General features: G+C 43.6%; 1 protein-coding gene across 1 annotated transcript in view; it reads right to left on the bottom strand.

Moving 5' to 3' along the window:
* BACH2 (BTB domain and CNC homolog 2) overlaps positions 1-4,393 on the bottom strand; it is a gene marked incomplete at both ends in the record, with an annotated part of 75,003 nt that extends 70,610 nt beyond the window's left edge. Inside the window, one exon of the mRNA XM_080938697.1 lies at positions 4,151-4,393. Coding sequence (XP_080794823.1) covers positions 4,151-4,393 — 243 coding nt within the window. The remainder of the gene's footprint in view (positions 1-4,150) is intronic.
* Positions 4,394-20,182: the final 15,789 nt, after the last annotated feature.

The raw sequence follows: 20,182 nt of genomic DNA, 5'->3' as shown, positions 1-20,182 counted from the left end.
ACCTCTCTGACAGAATGTAATGTGGCTCCAATCCACCCGTCCTCTGGTAGCGTCTGGCACCTGGGACTTTCAGCCACTGGACCCTTCCTTCCCTGTCACTCCTCTGCCTCACTCCCTCGCCCACCCACTCACTCTCCAGGTATCAACATGGCTGACGCTTCACCTCCTGCTACCTGCTCTCTGAGTCACCCCTGCCGCAGGCCTTTCTTGACTTTCCTGTTTACAATCTCGATACCTGTGACGGGACGTTCCAAGGCTCCCTCCTCTGCCTCACTCTCCTTGCGTCTCATAGGAAGATTTGATATTTATTAATTCTTTTCCCTACTGGATTGTAAGTGACATTTGCCCAGATCCTAGCATGGTCCGTTCTGGTGCATACTAGGACTTGGATAAATGTGTGTTTAATGAATGGATAAATGTTTGAGGAAATGGTCCAAGGAGGTTGCTGCTTGAGCCTTCACACCAGAGGACACAGAGGTCTGGACTGTGCTCTGTCCTGGCTCACCTTAATGGTTTTCCAGGTGAGTGCTGGTGCCTGGGGAGCTGGAGGGTCTGGCTCTGTGCTCAGGGGTGGGTGAGCGCTTCGCCTTTCTCACTGTGCCCCACTAGAACATCCTCTTCCTCTATAGGCTCACGCAGGCTGAGGGCTGAAGACCCCCTGTGCTTTATCATGAAGTACTTTTACACATGACAGGGGCCATCCAAAGACAGCCATGGCTGTCTTACTGCTTCTCTGAGGATCTAAACCACACTTCTATAGTTCTATAAAAGGTGCCTGAAGAGAAGGCATCATGATCTTGCTGTGGCCTCTGTGGTGGCACCATCAAGAATGAGCGTCACCATACCTTGGGGACAGGACTCAACAGGCACCTTTCCCCCCATAGACCTTTTGGGTCAGATTCTGACCTCCCCCCTTTTTTGAGAGGGAAATTTTGATACAGTGTCTCACTAGGCCTACATGTCTTAGCCTTGAACTCACGGAGATCTGGTTTTCTTTGATTTCTGAAATTAAAATGTGTAAAAATTAAAGGTGTGTGCTATTATGCCCAGATACACTCCACCTTTAAAAAAATGACAGAAAATTATCTCAAATTTTTGAAGGGTAGGAGCTAACAGACTAGCATAAATCTAAAATATTTACAACAGCGAAAATCATACAGTTATGGAGAGAGATGGCTCAGCAGTTAAGGAGCACTAACTACTCTCCCAAAGGACCTGGGTTCAGTTTTTAGTACCCACAAGAGGAGACTCACAGCCCGCATCCTCTGGTATGTGTGAGTACCAGCATGCATGTGGTCCATAGAAACTCATGCAGATGTGCATAATAAGAAATAAATCTTTGAGAAAAATGTCCGGTCACCTGTGAGGCTATCCTGTGAGGCTATTCTACCCACAACTGTCCCCTGCTGCTGGAGCATCGAAGGACAAACAAAACAAGACAGAGAAAGGTGGTGGCATTAAGAGAGAAACCAGCAGGTGAAAACTCATGTCCTTTCCTTGAGGGACTCCAGCAGACTTCTGAGGAAGGGGGATGTACCCACCCCTTCTTAGGACACACAGCCCATTCCTATCCTCTGTACTCCAGACCATGGACTGGACTTCAGGACTCCGAGGCGCCCCGTGGGTCGGTGAGCATCAACGTGCTTTCCGAGACCACAGTTAATGAGCGGTGTGTGGCTCTATCTTTAGTCTAATGATGGTGGGAGACCTGATCTGAGATGCCCAGGACAGCAGCCACTGTGTCTGCTTTCAGCACAAAGCACAGTCACACTGATAACTGATCTGTTCAACCATGAAACAGAAGTACTACTCATCCCCACCCGTGTGTGTGTGTGTGTGTGTGTGTATGTGTGTGTGTGTGTGTGTGTGTGTGTTTAGTCTGGAGACTGCTAAGGGCTCTTATTTTCTGGCAATCACGAGTCAGGGCTTTGTTAAGTTGGTTGGTAGTTGTATTTTCCCAGTGACAGTAAGCTGTTAACATGGGGGTGTAGATGACAGACACACTGTACGGCCAGCAGTCACCTTATAGGGCTGGAAGCAACAAGAGTAATACACAGCCAACTCACTCTCAATTGATGAAACCAGACTGAAAAACTAAAGTAGACATTTACTGTAGTCGGTGCCTTCTTACTCTGAGTGCCCGTGAGCAATGCACAGAAACAAGCATCTGTGTCCAGGGTTGATTTGAGAAGAAGCTTCAGGCGTTGTAACGTTTATTTATATGCTGTTTCCTTCACACTTTTACTGGACAGGTATTGTATTATGGTACATAGGTTAAGGGCTTCAGAATTTTAGGGATTCTTAATTTTAAAGAACGGATTTCAGCACTTAAGAGGCAGAGGCAGGCAGATGCCTGGACCAGGACACCCAGGGCTACATAGAGAAGAAACCCGGTGTGGGGAAAAAAACCACCAGAAACACACACACACACACACACACACACACACACACACTCAGGCTCAGAGAGATTAGGTAGACCAGGATCCAGATCTGTTATAATTGAGAACAGGCTTTGCTCAGGGTCTTATATTCTGAGGAAAGACTCACTACATAAAATTTGATTTCATTCATGTGTACACTTTAATATCTAAGTTTTGGAAATTAGTAATACATAGACCCATGCAAATCCCAGGAGAAGTTTGCTGACTGCTGGGCCTCCGTTAAGTGCAGATGGGAAATGCCCACCCTGCTCAGGACCACACCACACCTCAGCCACCGCTCCACCTTCCAGTTCAGCTCCGACAGTCTGCTCCCTGACTTGACCTTGGTTACCTGATCTTGGAATGATTTATTCTTTTCCTTCTCACAGTGCTGTGTAGGAAATGGGAACAGAGCAGCTGAAGGTGACTATGAAAGGGTGCCTGTGGGAAGACGTTTCAAACCTCAGGGGTTCACCGGTCGGCCATTCTACGGCTCTGTGCAGGGGCAGTCACAAACACTGTCTAGTCTCACCCCATGCATCTTGTTTTCATTGCTGGGGACTGAACACGCCAGGCAAGTGCTCTATTCCTGAGCTGCCTCTCCAGCCCCTGTTCTGTTTCTCTCATCTGATCTGCATGCGTTTTGGTGTATAGCTGCTTCCTTCTCTTTACGAATAACTATTGAGTCGTTAATATTATTGCTGTGTCTCTGAAGGCATCTGGGCTTGTGATTCTAAAGCTCAGTGGTTGTTGCAATCTTTAACTCCTTACTTTTTTTTTTTTGTTTTTTTTTTTTTTTGTCTTTGATTTGTCGTAGACTGCTGTGAAGAAGCTGCAAAGGTGACCCTGGGTCTCACTCGTAAGGACATGGGCGTGAGCTGTGGTCCTGCAGGCTGTGCTGTACACAGCTTGCAAATGGCTGCCGGGGGCTCTGCGGTTGTATCCTATCTTGTGTTCTGCAGAGGATACTCTGCACTGAACACAAATCTCAAGGATGCTCACATTAACCCTGGTCTTCCAAAGATACGGAGATGAAGAATGACTGAAGAGTCACAATGACCAGTTTCACGGTTCGCCATTGTGAAGCCCATCTTTTGGGTCTCTGCCTCTCAAACTACCTGACTGTCATCTCTGCACAGAACAAGCCTTGCTATTCATGTCCCCAAAGTACCAAAATGACTGTTCTCGCCAAAGCAGTTAAGAAACCTGAGTAGGGGATATTTTCAATACTGATGAGAAAAGCGAATTTACATTTCTTAGAATCTCACTGCATTAATGGTGAGAATTGCTGCTTGCTTAGTTTTTCTCCTAAGCAAGGAAGGGCCTGTAAATTCTTTCTCGCTGTTTTATTCTCAGGGGAAATCTAATGATCCATTTAAAAGAGAAAAGAAATATCAGTGATTCAAATCCCACACAGAAGACTGCATCAGACTGAGGCTGAACTATTCAAAACCTGAAGTTTAATTGAACTAGAAACTCTGAGGGCCTGGGCCCCAGGTGAGGCTCAGTTTCCTTAAAGAAGCACACTCACTTTGTATTCATGCCTCTGAGGCTTCAAGTGTGTCAGATAGAAACTGATGATGCTCCAAGCCACATGCGGGTGATGTGACGTGAACATCAGTGACATGGACATCACTGTGGCACACTGCATGTGTAACTTCCATCTCTGCCAGCATTTTAAGTCAATCAAGCTCCTGTCACAACCCCACAAACACACCCAGCCACTGTACCTCCTCAGGCAAGCTGACCACCAAGTCATCTTTTGTTTGTCCAACCAGAGCTTGCCAGAAGTATTCACTGCATGCAGCCAGCACAGCCCTGTGGGCTCGGAACTCCTTCCTCTCCACAATCAGCGTCACGTCACAGAGAATGTCCTTCTTCCGCTGGTCATTGAGGCCCAGGAGGATGTTGGCACAGTGGACTGTGGACTCATACACATACATGGGGGAGTCAGGCTTCTCATCCACAGACATGCCGTTCAAACCCTGGAAGACAGAAAGGCCGGCTCAGTGTCCTTTAGAGTCACAGAGAAGGAAAAAAGACCACCATAGCTCCCAGGTCCCCCTGCCATGAACCTGGCGGGGGCAGGGGTAGTATCACTAAGAACCACAGTTGTTCTGGGTTGGCATGACAATGTCAGGAACATCTGGGAGGCTGAAACCTATTGCTTCCACTCAGTGCATCTCTTGACCCTGCAGCTTTTAATGAAGCACCTTAACACTGTAGTTTTGATTTCATTAGGGAGGCTCAAATGGGGCTTGTGTATATAAACAGTCTAATTACAACCTGAGATTTGTGTTGAAAGGGAACAAGTCATTTCGAAGTATTTGAAATTCTGTTTTGACAAAGTACATGCAAGTTCCTAAGCTGAGATTTGGCAAAGATGTAAAGTAGACTAAATATTTAACCATGAGATATAATTTAACAAATGCACCAAACCGTATGTAGTCTGTTATTCCATCCACCCTCTACTGTTCTTGGCAGAGTGTGAGCAATACAGCGCACTGGTCACTCTGGACTCAGATACAGAACTGTGCTGCATCTTTAAGGAAACAATACTGCAATAGGAACCATGAGAAAAGAAATATTCAAAGTACTATTATTTTTACAAAGACTTCTTTGCTTTAAAAAGTACCCTGGGATTAATTTTACAATGCACCGTCCATAACTGAACCAAAGGCTGGGTTTTCATGCTTGTTACCAGCACAAATCCCAGTAGCACGACCTTCTTCCTTCTGTCTTCTAGCTTTTGAAAACAGCTCTAATTGCCATTTTGATGGGAAGCCATCAATGCAATCAATAGGAACATCCCATCATCATCCAAAGTCTCCTGCAGCCACTGCCCGGCTTTCTGACATCTCCACGCCTCTTCTAGTCATATTACGATGAAATGTGATATAGTACAGCCACTATGGAAACCAGCACAGAGGTGTGTCAGAAGCTAAGACTAGACTACTGTTATGATCCAGATGTACAACTCTTGGCATACACCTGTAGGAGCCTATCTTGGGAAGTTGTTGAGATGCTTGCACGCCTGTGCTTACTGCAGAACTAATAAAATAGGCAGAAAGTGGGAAGAGCCTAGATACCAGCACACAGAAAACAATACAGATTAATAAAGAAAACACAATAGAGTGTTATTCAACTTTAAAGAAGAATGCCATAGTATCAGCAGGAAAATGTGTGGGACTGGAAAGTGACGTCAGTCAGACCTGGACAGACAAACTCTGTCTTGATTTTGTATCTAGATTCAAGTATGAAATTAAAAGGGGTCTATACTAAAAGAGAACAAGAAAAAAATAACAGAGGAAGATATAAAGCATCTCATTTTCTTTCATATGCAGGAGCTAGAATTAAACACACACACATACATGCATGCATAAATACATTCATACATACATACAAACAATGAAGACAGAAGAGGAACTATTTGGAGGCAAGGAGGTAACCAGCAAGTGGTGGGGGAAGGAAGGGCAGGTGAAGGCAGTGGGATCAAACATGAGCAATGTATATAACATATATGTATGAAAATACCATCTTATTAGGGAGGAAGGCTAAAGTGAGCAGAGAGGCAGGAGGGTAGGGTAGAGGAGGTGAGGACAACTAACACTAAGGACGTCTCAGAAGGTCATATGGAATTCTATTGTGTTATAAGCTTCCTAAGTACATAAACATAGAAACACATTTAACTGGAGCTGCCCCACACAGGAGACTATGCTTCTCTCAGAAGTCCTGAGATGCCAAGCACAGCGTAAATGTGGAGCATGAGTTGAATTTGATGGGCTGTGAGAGAGAAAAAAGGGCATGTCCAGGGGAAGAGAGGACAGAAGAGTGGAGAGGGAGTAGTCTGGCACTTAGTTCTGGTCCTCCTTCCTCTGGTCTTGAGACTTTCCTGCTCATGTTTGTCCCTTCCAGGCAGTGTGACCGCTGTGAGTCCTGGTGCCCTCTCCTTCCTGTGTCTGGGTCCGAGGGAGCTTTCACACCTGAAGACACAACAGCTGCCACGTTTTCAAGTGCTTTTGCCAAATACTTTTGCTGTCTCATCAACCGTTTTCCTTAGGACAGCCCAAGGCTTGTCAATTAGAAGTTGTCTACAGTTGAAAACTCACTGGCCATGCTGTTCTTTTCTCTCTTTTTCTTACACTCCAGCCTAGATGGTCTCGGTTTCGGCAGTCATCTCTTCTGCAACGGCTACTCTGTCATTCATCTTTCTCAAAGGCAATGCGATTTTTATTTCGTTATTATGTGACCTCAGAGATCAACACAAAAGTCTAACATGGGCATTTTACAGTATCATCCATGCCTCTGCTTAAGATTTTTAACCTTCTGACTTAACATGAAACAAAACCACAATCAGTACTGCATGGTGTTTGGTATGTGTATGGGTTCTGGCTCAGATCACCCCACTACAACCCTCCTTTCTTTGCATTAACAGACATATGTGGCTGGATGCTAGACATTGTCAGTTACATTTTGGACTCAATTTTTATGATGATGGGTAATTTGGGTTAGAAGCTTTGTTGTAAGACAGAGAGAAGGTTCTGGGAAGCAGTGTGAACCTTTCAGATTGTGCATTCGAGATTGTGTGAAGAAGAACATGTAGTCTGGGGCTCCTTATTCCTCACTATGTATCAGTGGCATTTGTGAGCATTGTACTTCACATCTGCTTAAATCTGGGGCCTCCAGTCCGGTAATGAAGAACAGGCATTAAGCCCAGACTTTCCGAACACTAAGTTCCTCCCAATGGTTCTGAGCAAGACTTTGAGACGTTTGAGATGTCTCTCTGCATAAATGTGCTCATCCGTCCTCTGCAGGACACTGAAGGGAAACTTTCTGCAACCTCTGAGGTCTCTGTGCAGCTGTTCCCCGCTCTCTGGCCACAACCACGCATCCAGATGCTGAGCTCTGTCCACTTGACATTACAGTCAAGATACCTTGCTTTCTTTTGCTCCATGGTCTGGAAACTCTCAAAGCAGTGTTCTGGGGTTAGAGCTGTTACTGTTTTTAGGGGACTGCTATTCTTTGCCACCTAATATCTAATGTGAAATACATAGTGCTGGGAACAAAACCTAATGTTCTGTACATGCTAGTCAGCCCTATTTCATATTTTATCATAATAGTTATTTAGGTGGATGTGCAAATATAATACCCATTGCTCAGTTTTGGCTAGAAGCAAAAATTTCTGAACTTGTTTTTTAAAATTGTCTTAGACATTTGTTTATTGTGTATGTGCATGTGTGTGTGTGTGTGTGTGTGTGTGTGTGTGCGTGTGTGTGTGTGAATGTGCCACTGCATACATTGGAGGTCAGAAGACAACTTACAGGTGTCAGTCCTCTCTAGGGTTGCCTAGGGAAGCACCTTGACCTCCCCGCTCCAGCCAGCTCATTAGCACTGGATTTATTAGTTATAATTCCTCTAGTACTTTACAAGCACTAACTGACCACACTGCTAACAATACAGTGTAAACGACACTCTGCCTAAGTGGTGTTTCTTCAAAACCTAATCACAAAAAGTCTTTGTGAGGAAAACAAACTAGTTCTTTGGCATTCAAATAAAAACAATGAAGTATTTGTAGAGCTGTTTATACGAAATCAATGGAAGCAGCAGAATAACATTATAATGGACACAATTCAATTAAAAGGATCCTAAGACATGGAATAAAGTCAAGGTCTCTCAGTGCCTGTTTAACACTAGGAAATTGTTAGTAAATTCTTTACCACCGAGTAAAGAGCACAGTGTTTTTTTTATTGCCTTTCTTTGAAAAAGATTTATTTTATTTTAAATTATGTATATGTGTGTATGTCTGCATATGGTGTTCAGGCTAGTTTTTTGTCAAGTCAACATAAGCTAGAGTTATCTGAAGGGAGGGAACTTCAACTGAGAAAATGTCTCTCTAAGATGCACATGTAGGACATTTTCTTTAGTAATTGATGAGAAGGGCCCAGCCCATTGTGGGCGGTGCCATCCCTATGCTGGTAGACCTGGGTTCTATAAGAAAGCAGGTTGAGCAAGCCACAGGTAGCAAGCCAGTAAGCAGCACTCCTCCATGGCCTCTGCATCAGCTCCTGCCTCCACGTACCCTTGTTTGAGTTCATGTCCTGATTCCCTTTGATGATAGACTACAATGTGGAAGTGTAAACTAAATAATCCTTTTTCTCCCCAACTTTCCTTTTTGCCACAGTGTTTTTGTCTCATCAATTGAAACCCTAAGACATGTGGGCATTTGCACACAAATGCAGGTACCCACGGAGGCCAGGAAAGGGCACTGAAGCTCCCGGAGCTACAGTAACAGGCAGTTATGAACCACTGTTATGGGTTCTGGGAAGCAAACTCAGGTCCTCTCTTAAGAGCATCAAGTGCTCTCAGCTGCTGAGCCACCTATCCAGCTTCTCTATTGTCTTCTAGTTAGCCTTTATTTCCTTGGAATGTTACCAGCATTTTCTCATCTACCATATAGTCTCAATCTTGACTTTTCCATTCTCTAATTATTCCTTTGGTCCTATCAGGTTTGTTTGTTTGTTTTTTATTAGTCTACACAATGCATTGAGTTTCAAACCTCTAACAGATTTGATCTATCTATCTATCTATCTATCTATCTACCTACCTACTTACCTATCTATCTATCATCTATCTATCTACCTATCTATCATCTATCTATCTATCTATCTATCTATCTATCTATCTATCTATCTACCTACCTACCTATTTACCTATCTATCTATCTATCTATCTATCTACCTACCTATTTACCTATATATCATCTATCTATCTATCTATCTATCTATCTATCTACCTACCTACCTATTTACCTATCTATCTATCTATCTACCTACCTACTTACCTATCTATCTATCATCTATCTATCTACCTAGCTATCATCTATCTATCTATCTATCTATCTATCTATCTATCTACCTACCTACCTACCTACCTATTTACCTATCTATCTATCTATCTATCTATCTATCTATCTATCTATCTACCTACCTATTTACCTATATATCATCTATCTATCTATCTATCTATCTATCTATCTATCTATCTACCTACCTACCTACCTACCTATTTACCTATCTATCTATCTACCTACCTACTTACCTATCTATCTATCATCTATCTATCTACCTATCTATCATCTATCTATCTATCTATCTATCTATCTATCTATCTACCTACCTACCTATTTACCTATCTATCTATCTATCTATCATCTATCTATCTATCTATCTATCTATCTATCTATCTACCTACCTATTTACCTATCTATCATCTATCTATCTATCTATCTATCTATCTATCTATCTACCTACCTACCTACCTACCTATTTACCTATCTATCTATCTATCTATCTATCTATCTATCTATCTATCTATCTATCTACCTATCATCTATCAGGCGACACTGAAAACCTGGTTGAGCAACTGACGGATGTTCTAGGAAATAATGATCGACACACCGAAGTCACCAGAAGAAGGGATTAGTAAAGGGTACGCCAATTTTTAATTTTTCTTATGGTTAATCTATTATCATTGTAACTTCACTAAGACAGAGTTTTGCTTTGCAGAATACAAGGCCATAAATGAAGTGAATTATGGCAGGGATGAGAATCCAGAGAGCAATGAGACTGAGGTGTGGCAGGAAGCGTAGTGGCCTCTGCCTCAGCCGTGGCACTGACCTGCTCTGTGAATGTGCACAATCTGCTTCACTTTGTTTGAATCACAGCCCAGGATTACAAAGTGTGAAGCAGGGACCACAAATCCAGCTATGATCTTGCAGCTCTACAATCCTACAGCAGTCCAGGAGGCCGTGAGGGAAACAGACCTAAGTGATGGGTAGGATGTTACCTTCTAGTTGACAGAAACTATCTTAATTGGGCCCTTTGAAGACAATTTATGAGTGCAGTTTAATTGCCATAGATGTTGCACCAAATAAAAACTTGTCTCTGAAGAGGTGGTTCTAAGAAATGAAGTAGTTCATGTACAAAGGTTTCCGTAGAGATGGGGGAGAAAGCAGGGCTCTAGTCTTCTGCTTTGCAGATTCCAAATTAGAAACACCTGTCAGGATGCACCATGCTGTCCCTAAGTTCAACAACCTTCTTGAACTAAGTTTCTTCTAGGAAATGGGAACTCAAGTTCAGAGAGCCTCTGGGAGTAACATGAGGTTGTTGTTGTGATGCTGTTGGTGGTGAAAGCCCTTAACCTAAAGGTTTATTCTGGGAACATCACTTGAGCAGGCAAATATGAACTGAAGGTATGTCACCAGGGAACTTCAGCTGAGGTTCCACTGAGGCTTGACTGGGGTTCTAATCACTTTGGAGAGGACAAAATCCTGTCCCACAATGGAGCTGCAGCCATTAATAGTGGCAAAAAGGGCAGAGGGTGGATTATCATATTCCAGGATACAAGCAAGGCTGCAGAGCTCCCAGACAGCTGTGGGAGCTTTGGGGAAGGAGTGTTGAGGACCCAGGCTTTTCCTAAGAGAACTGGCCTTTGAAAAGAAAGGATTTGGCCATGTATGGAGTCCTAGTTGGCAAAGAATGTTATACAAGTCACATACAAGGATATCTGCTCTTCTGGCTAAACCATCATGTAAGATTTGAAGACATTTAAACAATATTAATTCAGTTCAGCAAACAGTATAAACTAAAATTTATTTTGGGGTGGTTCCAGGGAATGAACTCAGGGTCTTCCACATGCTAGATATCTGATTTAGGTTTCTATTGCTGTGATAAAGCACCGTGATCAAAGCAGCTCAATGAAGAAAGGGCTTACTTCATGTATATGTCCACATTATAGTTTGTCACTGAGAAAAGTCAGGTCATGAACCTGGAAGCAGGAGCTGAAACAGAGGCTGTGGAGGAGTGTTGCTTACTGGCTTGCTCAGCCTTTCTTATACCACCCAGGATTACCCACTCAGGGGCCTCTCTACTCCTGAGGGTTGGGTCCACATCTCCTCAATCAAGAAAATGCCTCAGAGGCTTGCTCACAGGGCAGACTGATGGAAATATTTTCTCAATTGAGGTATTTTCTTCCAAAATGACTCTAGCCTGTGTCAAGCTGACATAAAAGCTAGTCAACACACTAGGCAAACACTGAAATCCATTATCATGAAACGGTTGCTAGACCTCTATTTAGTGACTTTTCTGTATATTGTTACCTGATTCTTGGATAGTTCTTTCTGCTATAGTTGTCCCATTGTCTTCCTCTTGTTCTTTACATCTCTGACTGTATTCACCCTCTGGGTCTCTCCAGCACAATGGGACCCCGTTTCTGTAGCCCTTTCATCCCGTGTCATCACGTGTGTTCTGTGAACTCTCATCTGCCTTCAGCTCTTCCTTCCTTGCAGAACCGAGCACCCGGCTTTCTGTTTCACCCTCGTTCCTAATGGTAATTAAGCAACACTCGCTGCCTAATGCAACAAATCAGCATGGATGCAGGATCTAAGAATGAAATACTTCACAGTGCGGGGAGCAAGGATCCCAGAATAGCATGCAGGAGTCTGACAGCCAGTCTTTACTCTAAGCAGTAGACAATGTGTTAAAGTATGTAGACATCAGCTGAAGTCAGACTGAGGAAGCTAGCCTTCCAAAGGCTCTGGTTTGGGTTTTGGCTGATCTCATTCTTCTTGCATGCCAAAAACCCCAGCTGCACATGTGCACAACACACACCCCATCATTTCCTCACATGGTTCAGCAGGAGAAGCTAATTACTACTATATTATCATAGCATGTTCATCCCCCTCAAAAGAAGCTTCGGAGGCCACACTTCTCAGTCAAGCACGCAGAATTAATGAATGCAGACTCGCTTATGACCTCATCCACTCTTCATTCATTTACGGAATCATATTCAGATAGTGAAGTGTCTAACAGCTCTTGTGTTAAAAGTATAATTCACAAAGTTAAAAAATCCACACGGGGAAATCGAAAAAGCTGCAATTCACAAAAAAAAGTAGAATGTTAAATTTTACAGACAACCTGTCATGTCTAAAATGCTTGGGATGAGAAAGAAATTAATATGCCTTTCGGGTGAAGAAAAGGAGTAAATTATAAACCATTTCACTTGGGGTGTCTCCACATTTCTCCCAGAAACAGTGCATTAAGCAAATACTTCTGTGAATCAGACGCTACATTATTTAGTAATTGCCCAGTGAATTTCTGCTTTTATCAAGCATTTAAAAAGTTATTTACTCTAAAGCCATAAGAGTTAGTTTTTAGAGGAGAAAGTTAGCAAGTCTATGGAGACTTCTGAGTGCAGAAATTCTATGCTTCCCTCTCTCACAAAAGCCAACTCACTGTGTGCACTGCCATTTTCTTCTTAATAGTATGAAGAAACAGGTAAACTCAAAGGATTCCTAGTTATATTATGTGTTTCTATAAAAGTGTAACATCTTTGGAAAACTCTTGAAACGAGCATTCTAACTACAGTTCTTAAAAGAAAATTAGATATATCAAAAACAATATAACTGGTGGGATAGAAAATGACACTGTGTATCTGGAGTGAGGTAGAGAGAGAGAGAGAGAGATTATCAGTGATGATGTGAACCTTCCTGCCTATAAACAAGTCAGTCCAAAGCAAAGATGAATCGGAAGCCAGTTTCACATCTGGTAAAGCACAATGCCCAGTGGGACTGACGAATGTGCTCTCTCCCCGCATCAATCCGTGCTCTGGGAGGCAGGGCCAGATTCAGTGGCATCATCTAAGAGGATGCTGCTTCTCTCTTCCTTCTGCAACTCTGCTCGGTGATACCAGGTGAGATGATACTGTTGAAGAGGCAGGGAGAAGACCACAGCTTGACCTGATCATAAACTATTACTTTCCAATGAACGCAGGCACTGAAATTAACATGTGAAGGAGTCTTTCTTTATGCCAGGCAGTCCAACATGAGTAGTCACAGTCGGTGCTGGCTGGGTGACAGTGCTGGCTGGGTGACAGAGGACAGTGGAGGTAGAAGGTTTTGGAAGAGAAGGAACACAACAGGTGAAGTAGCTGTCTACCTTGTTCTTCATCTCTGATGATGTGCGTGCGCTCTCTCCCTCTTCTCTCTCCTCTGATGGCTCATGTTTTTTCTCTTTCTCTCCCTCCCTTCCTTCCCTCCTCCTCTCCCCCCCTTCTTGTTCTTTTGTGTCAGTGCCCCCATCTGAGGGTGCAGGTGACACTTTTATCTCCTCTTCTGGGCCAGGCCATTTTCTGCTATTGGTCACTTTTCTTTTAAAACTCTTACATTCAGTGTGTCTCTGGTGTGACTTTTCCATCTTCTCCATTTATATTCATTTCCCACACCTCAATCTCTGCTTCCCATTAGCAGCTGCCTCTTAGAGGACAGAGAAATGTCATCTCTTTTCTGCATTTTTCTTTATCAGGGCATTTGTGTGAACTCTTCTCTCAATGTCCCCTCCTAGCCCGCAGAATATTCCCCTAGAGCCTGCTGTTACCGTGGGAAGAATCTGTGAACACCGATTAGAAAGCTAAATGAGGGTGGCGGAGCCTGTTTACTTCATTAAGGTTCCTTCAGGGAACATTCGAGGATGGGAAACCAAGAGATAAGGGTTAATGCTAAAAGAATAAAAGATCCATTTGACTCAGAGCAATCTTCAGTCTGCCTGGATTCTATCAGACACCCTTCTCCATGGGGAAATCATTACAGAGAAATGACAAGAAAGAGTACCATAAAGCGTCTGAGTCAAACCAGAGGGAGGGTGACTCAACGGATCACTTTACATTTTAATAGGAGGCGCTGCAGACCTGTACTGAGTGCCTCTTCAACAGGGGTGAGATTCTCCTCCCCAAAAACATCTCCATCGGGTGGGAGGGGGATTCCCAGAATCTGGCAGAAATTATTCTGTCTCAAAAAAGAAACGGGCCAAAAACTCACAACAGAATCAAAGATTAACAGAAGACAACAGATAGTCAGATGTGGAAAAAGGGGACTGTAAGCCTGCCTAATTCTAGCTTCATCTTGACTGTCAGCACGAAGATAGAAGAGAGAAACCGACCTCAGTTCGAAGAGGGCTTTAGATGTGTTGGAGAGACGTGGAAGCAGAGGAGAGAAAGGGGAGGGAACGGGATGGAGTCGAGAGCAGAACACTCAGATGCTATAATTAAAAATAATTTTGTTTTTATTGAGTCAGTTCCAAGTGATTTACCATGATAATTAATGCCAAAAGTTTAGGCATCAGGCAAGTGACAATTCTAGACTGGAGCTTGCATGTGAATCTCAGAGGCGGTATTAGCAATGTCACCGTGGTTAGTTATTGCCTATATGTGCCAATATGTGAAACTTACCAAGGGTAGATGTGACTGACAATGCTTAGGATGGTAGGGACTGCATCACTGATGCTATGTCCTTCTTTGTGTGCAGGACCCCTCTAGACATGCAGTGAGGAGAAAGGTCAGCCTGTATGTAAAGAGCAACTGCGGCTAGGTGACTATTCACTCTTGTGATTTCTGCTGATGCTTTCCCCAGAGGCCACATAGCTTACGGGACTGAACAAAGCAGAGCCACAACTGCAAAGGCTGCAGAAATACAGCCTTCACAGAGAAGGTTCTTCACATTTTTGTTCTGATGCAATTGGTCAGTATTAGTAATGTGTACGGCATGTGAGCATGTGTGTAAGCATGTGGAAGTCAATGGACAACCTTCAAGAATCCGTTCCCTCCATCTTTTTTGGGATCTGGGGGTTTAACAGGTCCACAGGCTTGTAAGGCAAAAGCTCATTTCCTGTGAACCATCCCTCTGGCCCATGAAGAGGTTCTAAACAAATGAGAATGTGCCCGCACCCCCAGGCGCACTGGGTCTTGTGCCCCGCACCCCCAGGCACATTGGGCCTTGTGCCTGCACCCCCAGGCACATTGGGTCTTGTGCCCGCACCCCCAGGTGCACTGGGTCTTGTGCCCCATGCCCCCAGGCGCACTGGGTCTTGTGCCCCGCACCCCCAGGCGCACTGGGTCTTGTGCCCCGCACCCCCAGGCGCACTGGGTCTTGTGCCCGCACCCCCAGGCACATTGGGTCTTGTGCCCCACGCCCCCAGGCGCTCTGGGTCTTGTGGCTACATATTATTCTGAAACATCCTTCCCTGCAGGAATGTGAGAAGGCTCAGATTGCACCCACTCACCTGGTAACTAAGGAAAAGGAAATAAAGGCACCGCACACCAAATCAGGCAGCATCTAATCAAAGCTCATTCAGGGAGTATTCTCAGAAAGGCTTGTGGATTTCTGATGTCTGTCTCCCTTACTTCCTTTTTCTGTTCCACTTTAAAGTGATTAAACTCCCAAGGTGAAGATGAACCAGCAGTTAAATCTTGCATCTGGTAACGCAAGGATTGGATCATCTGCGGCCGCACAGGAGGTCAAACCAAGGTAGATTAGCACAGGTGAGAGTCTCTCCGGAGAGCACAGGAAAAGCAGAGGTCAGCAAAGCGGGGCTGGGGGAAACCATGCACTCGGAGCTTTCCAGATGTCTGTTCTGCTCTTGACAGCATCTTAGAGTAGGGATTATTACCAAATGTGACACATTTGCTACATGACCCAGAGCATGCTATTAACATAAAACTACCATGTCCACTACGCACACATTTTTGCCTACATGAATTTATGTGCTCCTTGCTCATGGAGGTAACTTTTAAGATGAAAGAAGTCATCAGATCCCCCTGGAACTGCAGTTATAACCAGCTCTGAGCCTCTTGAGGTAGGTACTGGGAATCAAACCCAAGACCCTCCGCAAGAGTAGTGACTGCTCTTAACCAGTGAGCCATTTCCCTAGCTCTGTTTCCTTACTCTTTACAAAAAGTCAAAACTTGCAATGTTTCAGGGGTAGAAAATACTCTTTTCTTTTCCTGAATGGTCAGGAGGGAGTAACTCAAAGCTGTTTGGGTGGGCCGGCAGTAAGAGGTGGCTTAGTTTCCTGAATCCACACAGCCGTTTCTCCTTCCTTCCCCCACACAGTGGGTTACTATTTGATTCCTGCTTGTCTCCTTCCTAGATGACAGATGTTGGCACATTAATTAGCTTCTGTAATGCTTGTTCTCTCTAACAATAGAGTATTCAGGATGCTACTTACTTTTGTAGTAAGAACTCGGATAAACACGATTTTTTCTTTGTGGTACTGGGACCTGATGCAAGGTCTTTGGTGCTGGGCACCTGCCCCAGCCCTGAGCTACATCCTCAGTCACAAAGGATCATCATGAGAAACAATTATTTGCACAGTATATATACTAGTGATTCTGTACACACGGAGGACGTCTTGGAGAGGCTGATGGGGATTGTGTGAAGAACGAACAGTGTTTCATTTGCACACATTTTCTTTTTAACTTGATTAAAGGTCAGTTTGCTTAATTTCCATCCAAGGCTGCAAAGATGGCGCAAAGTAGGGGCTCCCATGCTTCTTGGCAGCTGTGGCCATGACATCACTGTAGCTCGTCTTCCACCACATCCTCCAGGGACCTTGAAGGTCAGAGAAGGCAATGGATCTAATGGTGCCCTGGATAGAATGAGCCACTTGGCTTACATCAGAAACTACCCTCACCACCTACCGACTAAATCTACACAATTATATCAAGAAAGTCTTCTCTTATGGACACTTACTTACTCCTGGCCTACTTCTCTCTGATGTTAAAAGGAGTGCCTGGCAGTTGGGGAACCTACGCAGATGTTTACCTAATACCATTTCTAAAGCTTTCAGCCCTTCCTATTTGTTACATGAACAAGACTTGAACATTCCTCTCTGGGACAGACTTCCCCTGCTTTCTCTCTGCTGCATTTATACAAACCTGACTCTTCTTTCACAAGTAGAGATGCGTGTGCTTTCTCTGGGGCCCGCCTGCCTGAATCTGAATGCTGATCAGGCTGTTATCTCAGAAAACCATGGGAACTCTGGGTAAGGGTGTCTCATCAGCATTCATAAGCAATAATTTAACTCCCAGGCACACACAGTGGCTGGACACGTACCTGAAGAGAAGCCCAGGGCTCACATAGTACAGCTTTGCACACGATGTAGGGGGACGCCACGGTTACGGGCACAGGCCAGAGCCAGACTGGTTGGGTTTCAGTTTGGTGTCTCATTTGCTGCAGAACCTCAGACAGGCCCCTTAGCTTTTCTCTGCCCCCACTCCCAGCCTTTAAAAATGGTGTGATAAAGAACGTCTATTTGCTAGGGTTCTGAGGACTAAAGCACTGAACATTTGTTCATAAGTTCATGAGCTATATAAGTTCAATACCTACTAAGTAGTCAATAAACTAGTTAGTTCTTCTACAGGGCCAACTTTAAAATCTACCCTTCACCCCCAGATTGACAGTGGCTTTTATTTTTGAAACCTGTAGTTCTTACTTGTAGCACTGTCTCCTATCCGCCTCTGTAGATAATTTCTATCCCTTTGAACGACAACAGTTCTCAAATTGCACATATGCATTTAGTGTAACTACTGTGGTTAGAAACCTGCATTTTACCCCCACAGCAGTTGATCCAAAGAGCCCCCTCCCCGACCTATTGGGAATTCCTAGAGCTGGGTGATCTGAGCAGCTCCTGTATTCTCTGCGTCTCCTCATATGCGAGATAAAGGGAACGTGTTTCTACTGAGAGGCTACTTTGGGATCCAATGTGATTGCTCAGTCTCTAATATAGTCAGGTCTTTGTTCATATGGTGCCTGCTCAGTGAGTTGTCCCCAGCCCCTCTAGTCATATGTCTCCAGTCTCTGGCTTGCATACTCCAGATTTCTTCTTACTGTGAAGTCATACAAAGTCACATGAAGGGAAGGACTCAACTACTCATGAACCACAGAATGTTTTTATCTACTGTTTGCACACAAGGTGGATCCTTGCAGAAGATATTTAGGTTTTCTATTCTGCCAACACCTTCCTTACTCCTGCATCTGAAAGATGACTCTGACCCCACCTGTTGATAAACACAGACTTACACCTCAAACTGCCGAGAGGCTTTCCCTCAACAGCACCAGCTCTTAGAGGATGACGACTGCACTGGTCCTCAGCTGAGAGTCCAGATGGGGTCAGTGTGAGCAGGGTTAGTGCGGTGATGTCTTGGAATGTTGATAACCCTGGGATCACCATGGCTGTGGGGGACCTGGAGCGAGGAGGATGTGATCTGAGGATGGCTTCTGATCGCTATTCCAAGATCAATAAGATTAATAAAGACCATCTGGCAAGTGTGGTTTTTTTGTGGTCTGATGACAGAGTCCTCTTGAATAAACGGGAATGGAAGACACCAGAACCAAGTGCAACCAAGGTAGAAATTATCCAGCTGAGATCTTCTTGGGAGTCACGTTTGTATAGCAATTCCAGAAAAAAATCCCCCACCCCCTTTGTTCCTCCCCACCATGGTTTTCTAATCTTCCCGAAAAAGGACCCCTCCCCCAATTGCATTCACCCACAAGCTCCCTAATACAGTGTTTCAAAATTCCTCAGAATGTAAAAAGAGGCTCACCTGCTTAAGAAAAAAAATTGTATATTTCTAAAGCAGATACTTTGAAAACCAGAAAGAATCATAGCCTCTTAAAAATGGAGTCAAAGAGCACAGTAGAAGCTCACACAAAATGCCCAACAATACATTTTTTCAATAGAAATCAGGCTGGATGAGAGACATTCTTAGATTCTGAGCTTTCCCTGGTTACCTAGGCTGCAAAGGATTCTAAAAGAAACTCGCTCCAGGAATTCTTACTTAGAATGCCAGTCAAGGAGAAGTTCATAATCCCTTCAGATTCTAAATCTATGTGTCTGTGAAGAGAGCCATATAGTGTTTTGAACAATAGGAAAAGATTAAACCAGACTTTCCTTATAAGGATGTGCTACGTGATGGGTTATAGTCACTAAGAACAGAAGGAAGCCGCTCTTAGGGCTGTGGCTGTGGCACTTTCCCTCACATGACAGTTATATGAGGAAGGATGGTTTAATTAGAATGAAATTGATATATAGAGAGGCATACCAGATTGTATTAGTCTGATATTCTCAACCTAGGCTCGACTATTTAAAATTGACCAAACTGAAAGCTATCACGATGTCTTCATTTGTACATGCTCAGTTTCTGCTTATTTTAGGAAACGTGAAAAGCTTAAGATCAAGACACCACTTTTAAGAGCTCTCATACAAATTAGACAAGACCCCACTGGTCTTTACAGAACGATGACTGCTTAGTTAATGAACTCAGCACTCTGAACATTTCCAGCCACCTGAAACTTGCAAGTATTGTACGAGTTTTGGCCAATTAATTATCAATTACAACATCATAAAACATTAACACAAAAATAGGAATAATGAAATCTAATTATACATTATTCTTCTGAGTTGCAAATACTATACAAGACTGATTCTGATTAATAATTCATTCAGCAATAAAGTATCAGAAAGATAATTATGCACTGCCACAATTCTCACACTGATTTCTATAATTACAGATTACAACAGTATTAGCAATTTAAAGGGTTAGAGAGCTGTGGTAATTTGCTATGTCATCCTCCGCTATATTAATGCCTCTCTTTGAATATGAAAGATAATTGAAAATAGAATAATGGACCAAATCAGATGCCTGTCCATGTTCTCACCTAAAACATCTTCAGCCTGAGTACATTAGTAAAGTCAAGTCCTTGATAATTAGCTTCTTTCTTTACTTAGGCAGCCCCACTACTGACATTCAGTTTACAGATAATCAAATGGAGACAATATATAGGGGCCCATGCCCAAACATGCAAACACACAGTGTACTATAATGAAGGCTCATGGATACAGTCACATTTGGACTATAACGTACACTGTGTG

The sequence above is a fragment of the Micromys minutus genome (assembly GCF_963924665.1).
Source record: "Micromys minutus genome assembly, chromosome: 26".
NCBI classification, from domain to species: domain Eukaryota; kingdom Metazoa; phylum Chordata; class Mammalia; order Rodentia; family Muridae; genus Micromys; species Micromys minutus.
Note: the sequence above shows the minus strand (reverse complement) of the source record. Positions and strands in the feature narration are given on the sequence as shown.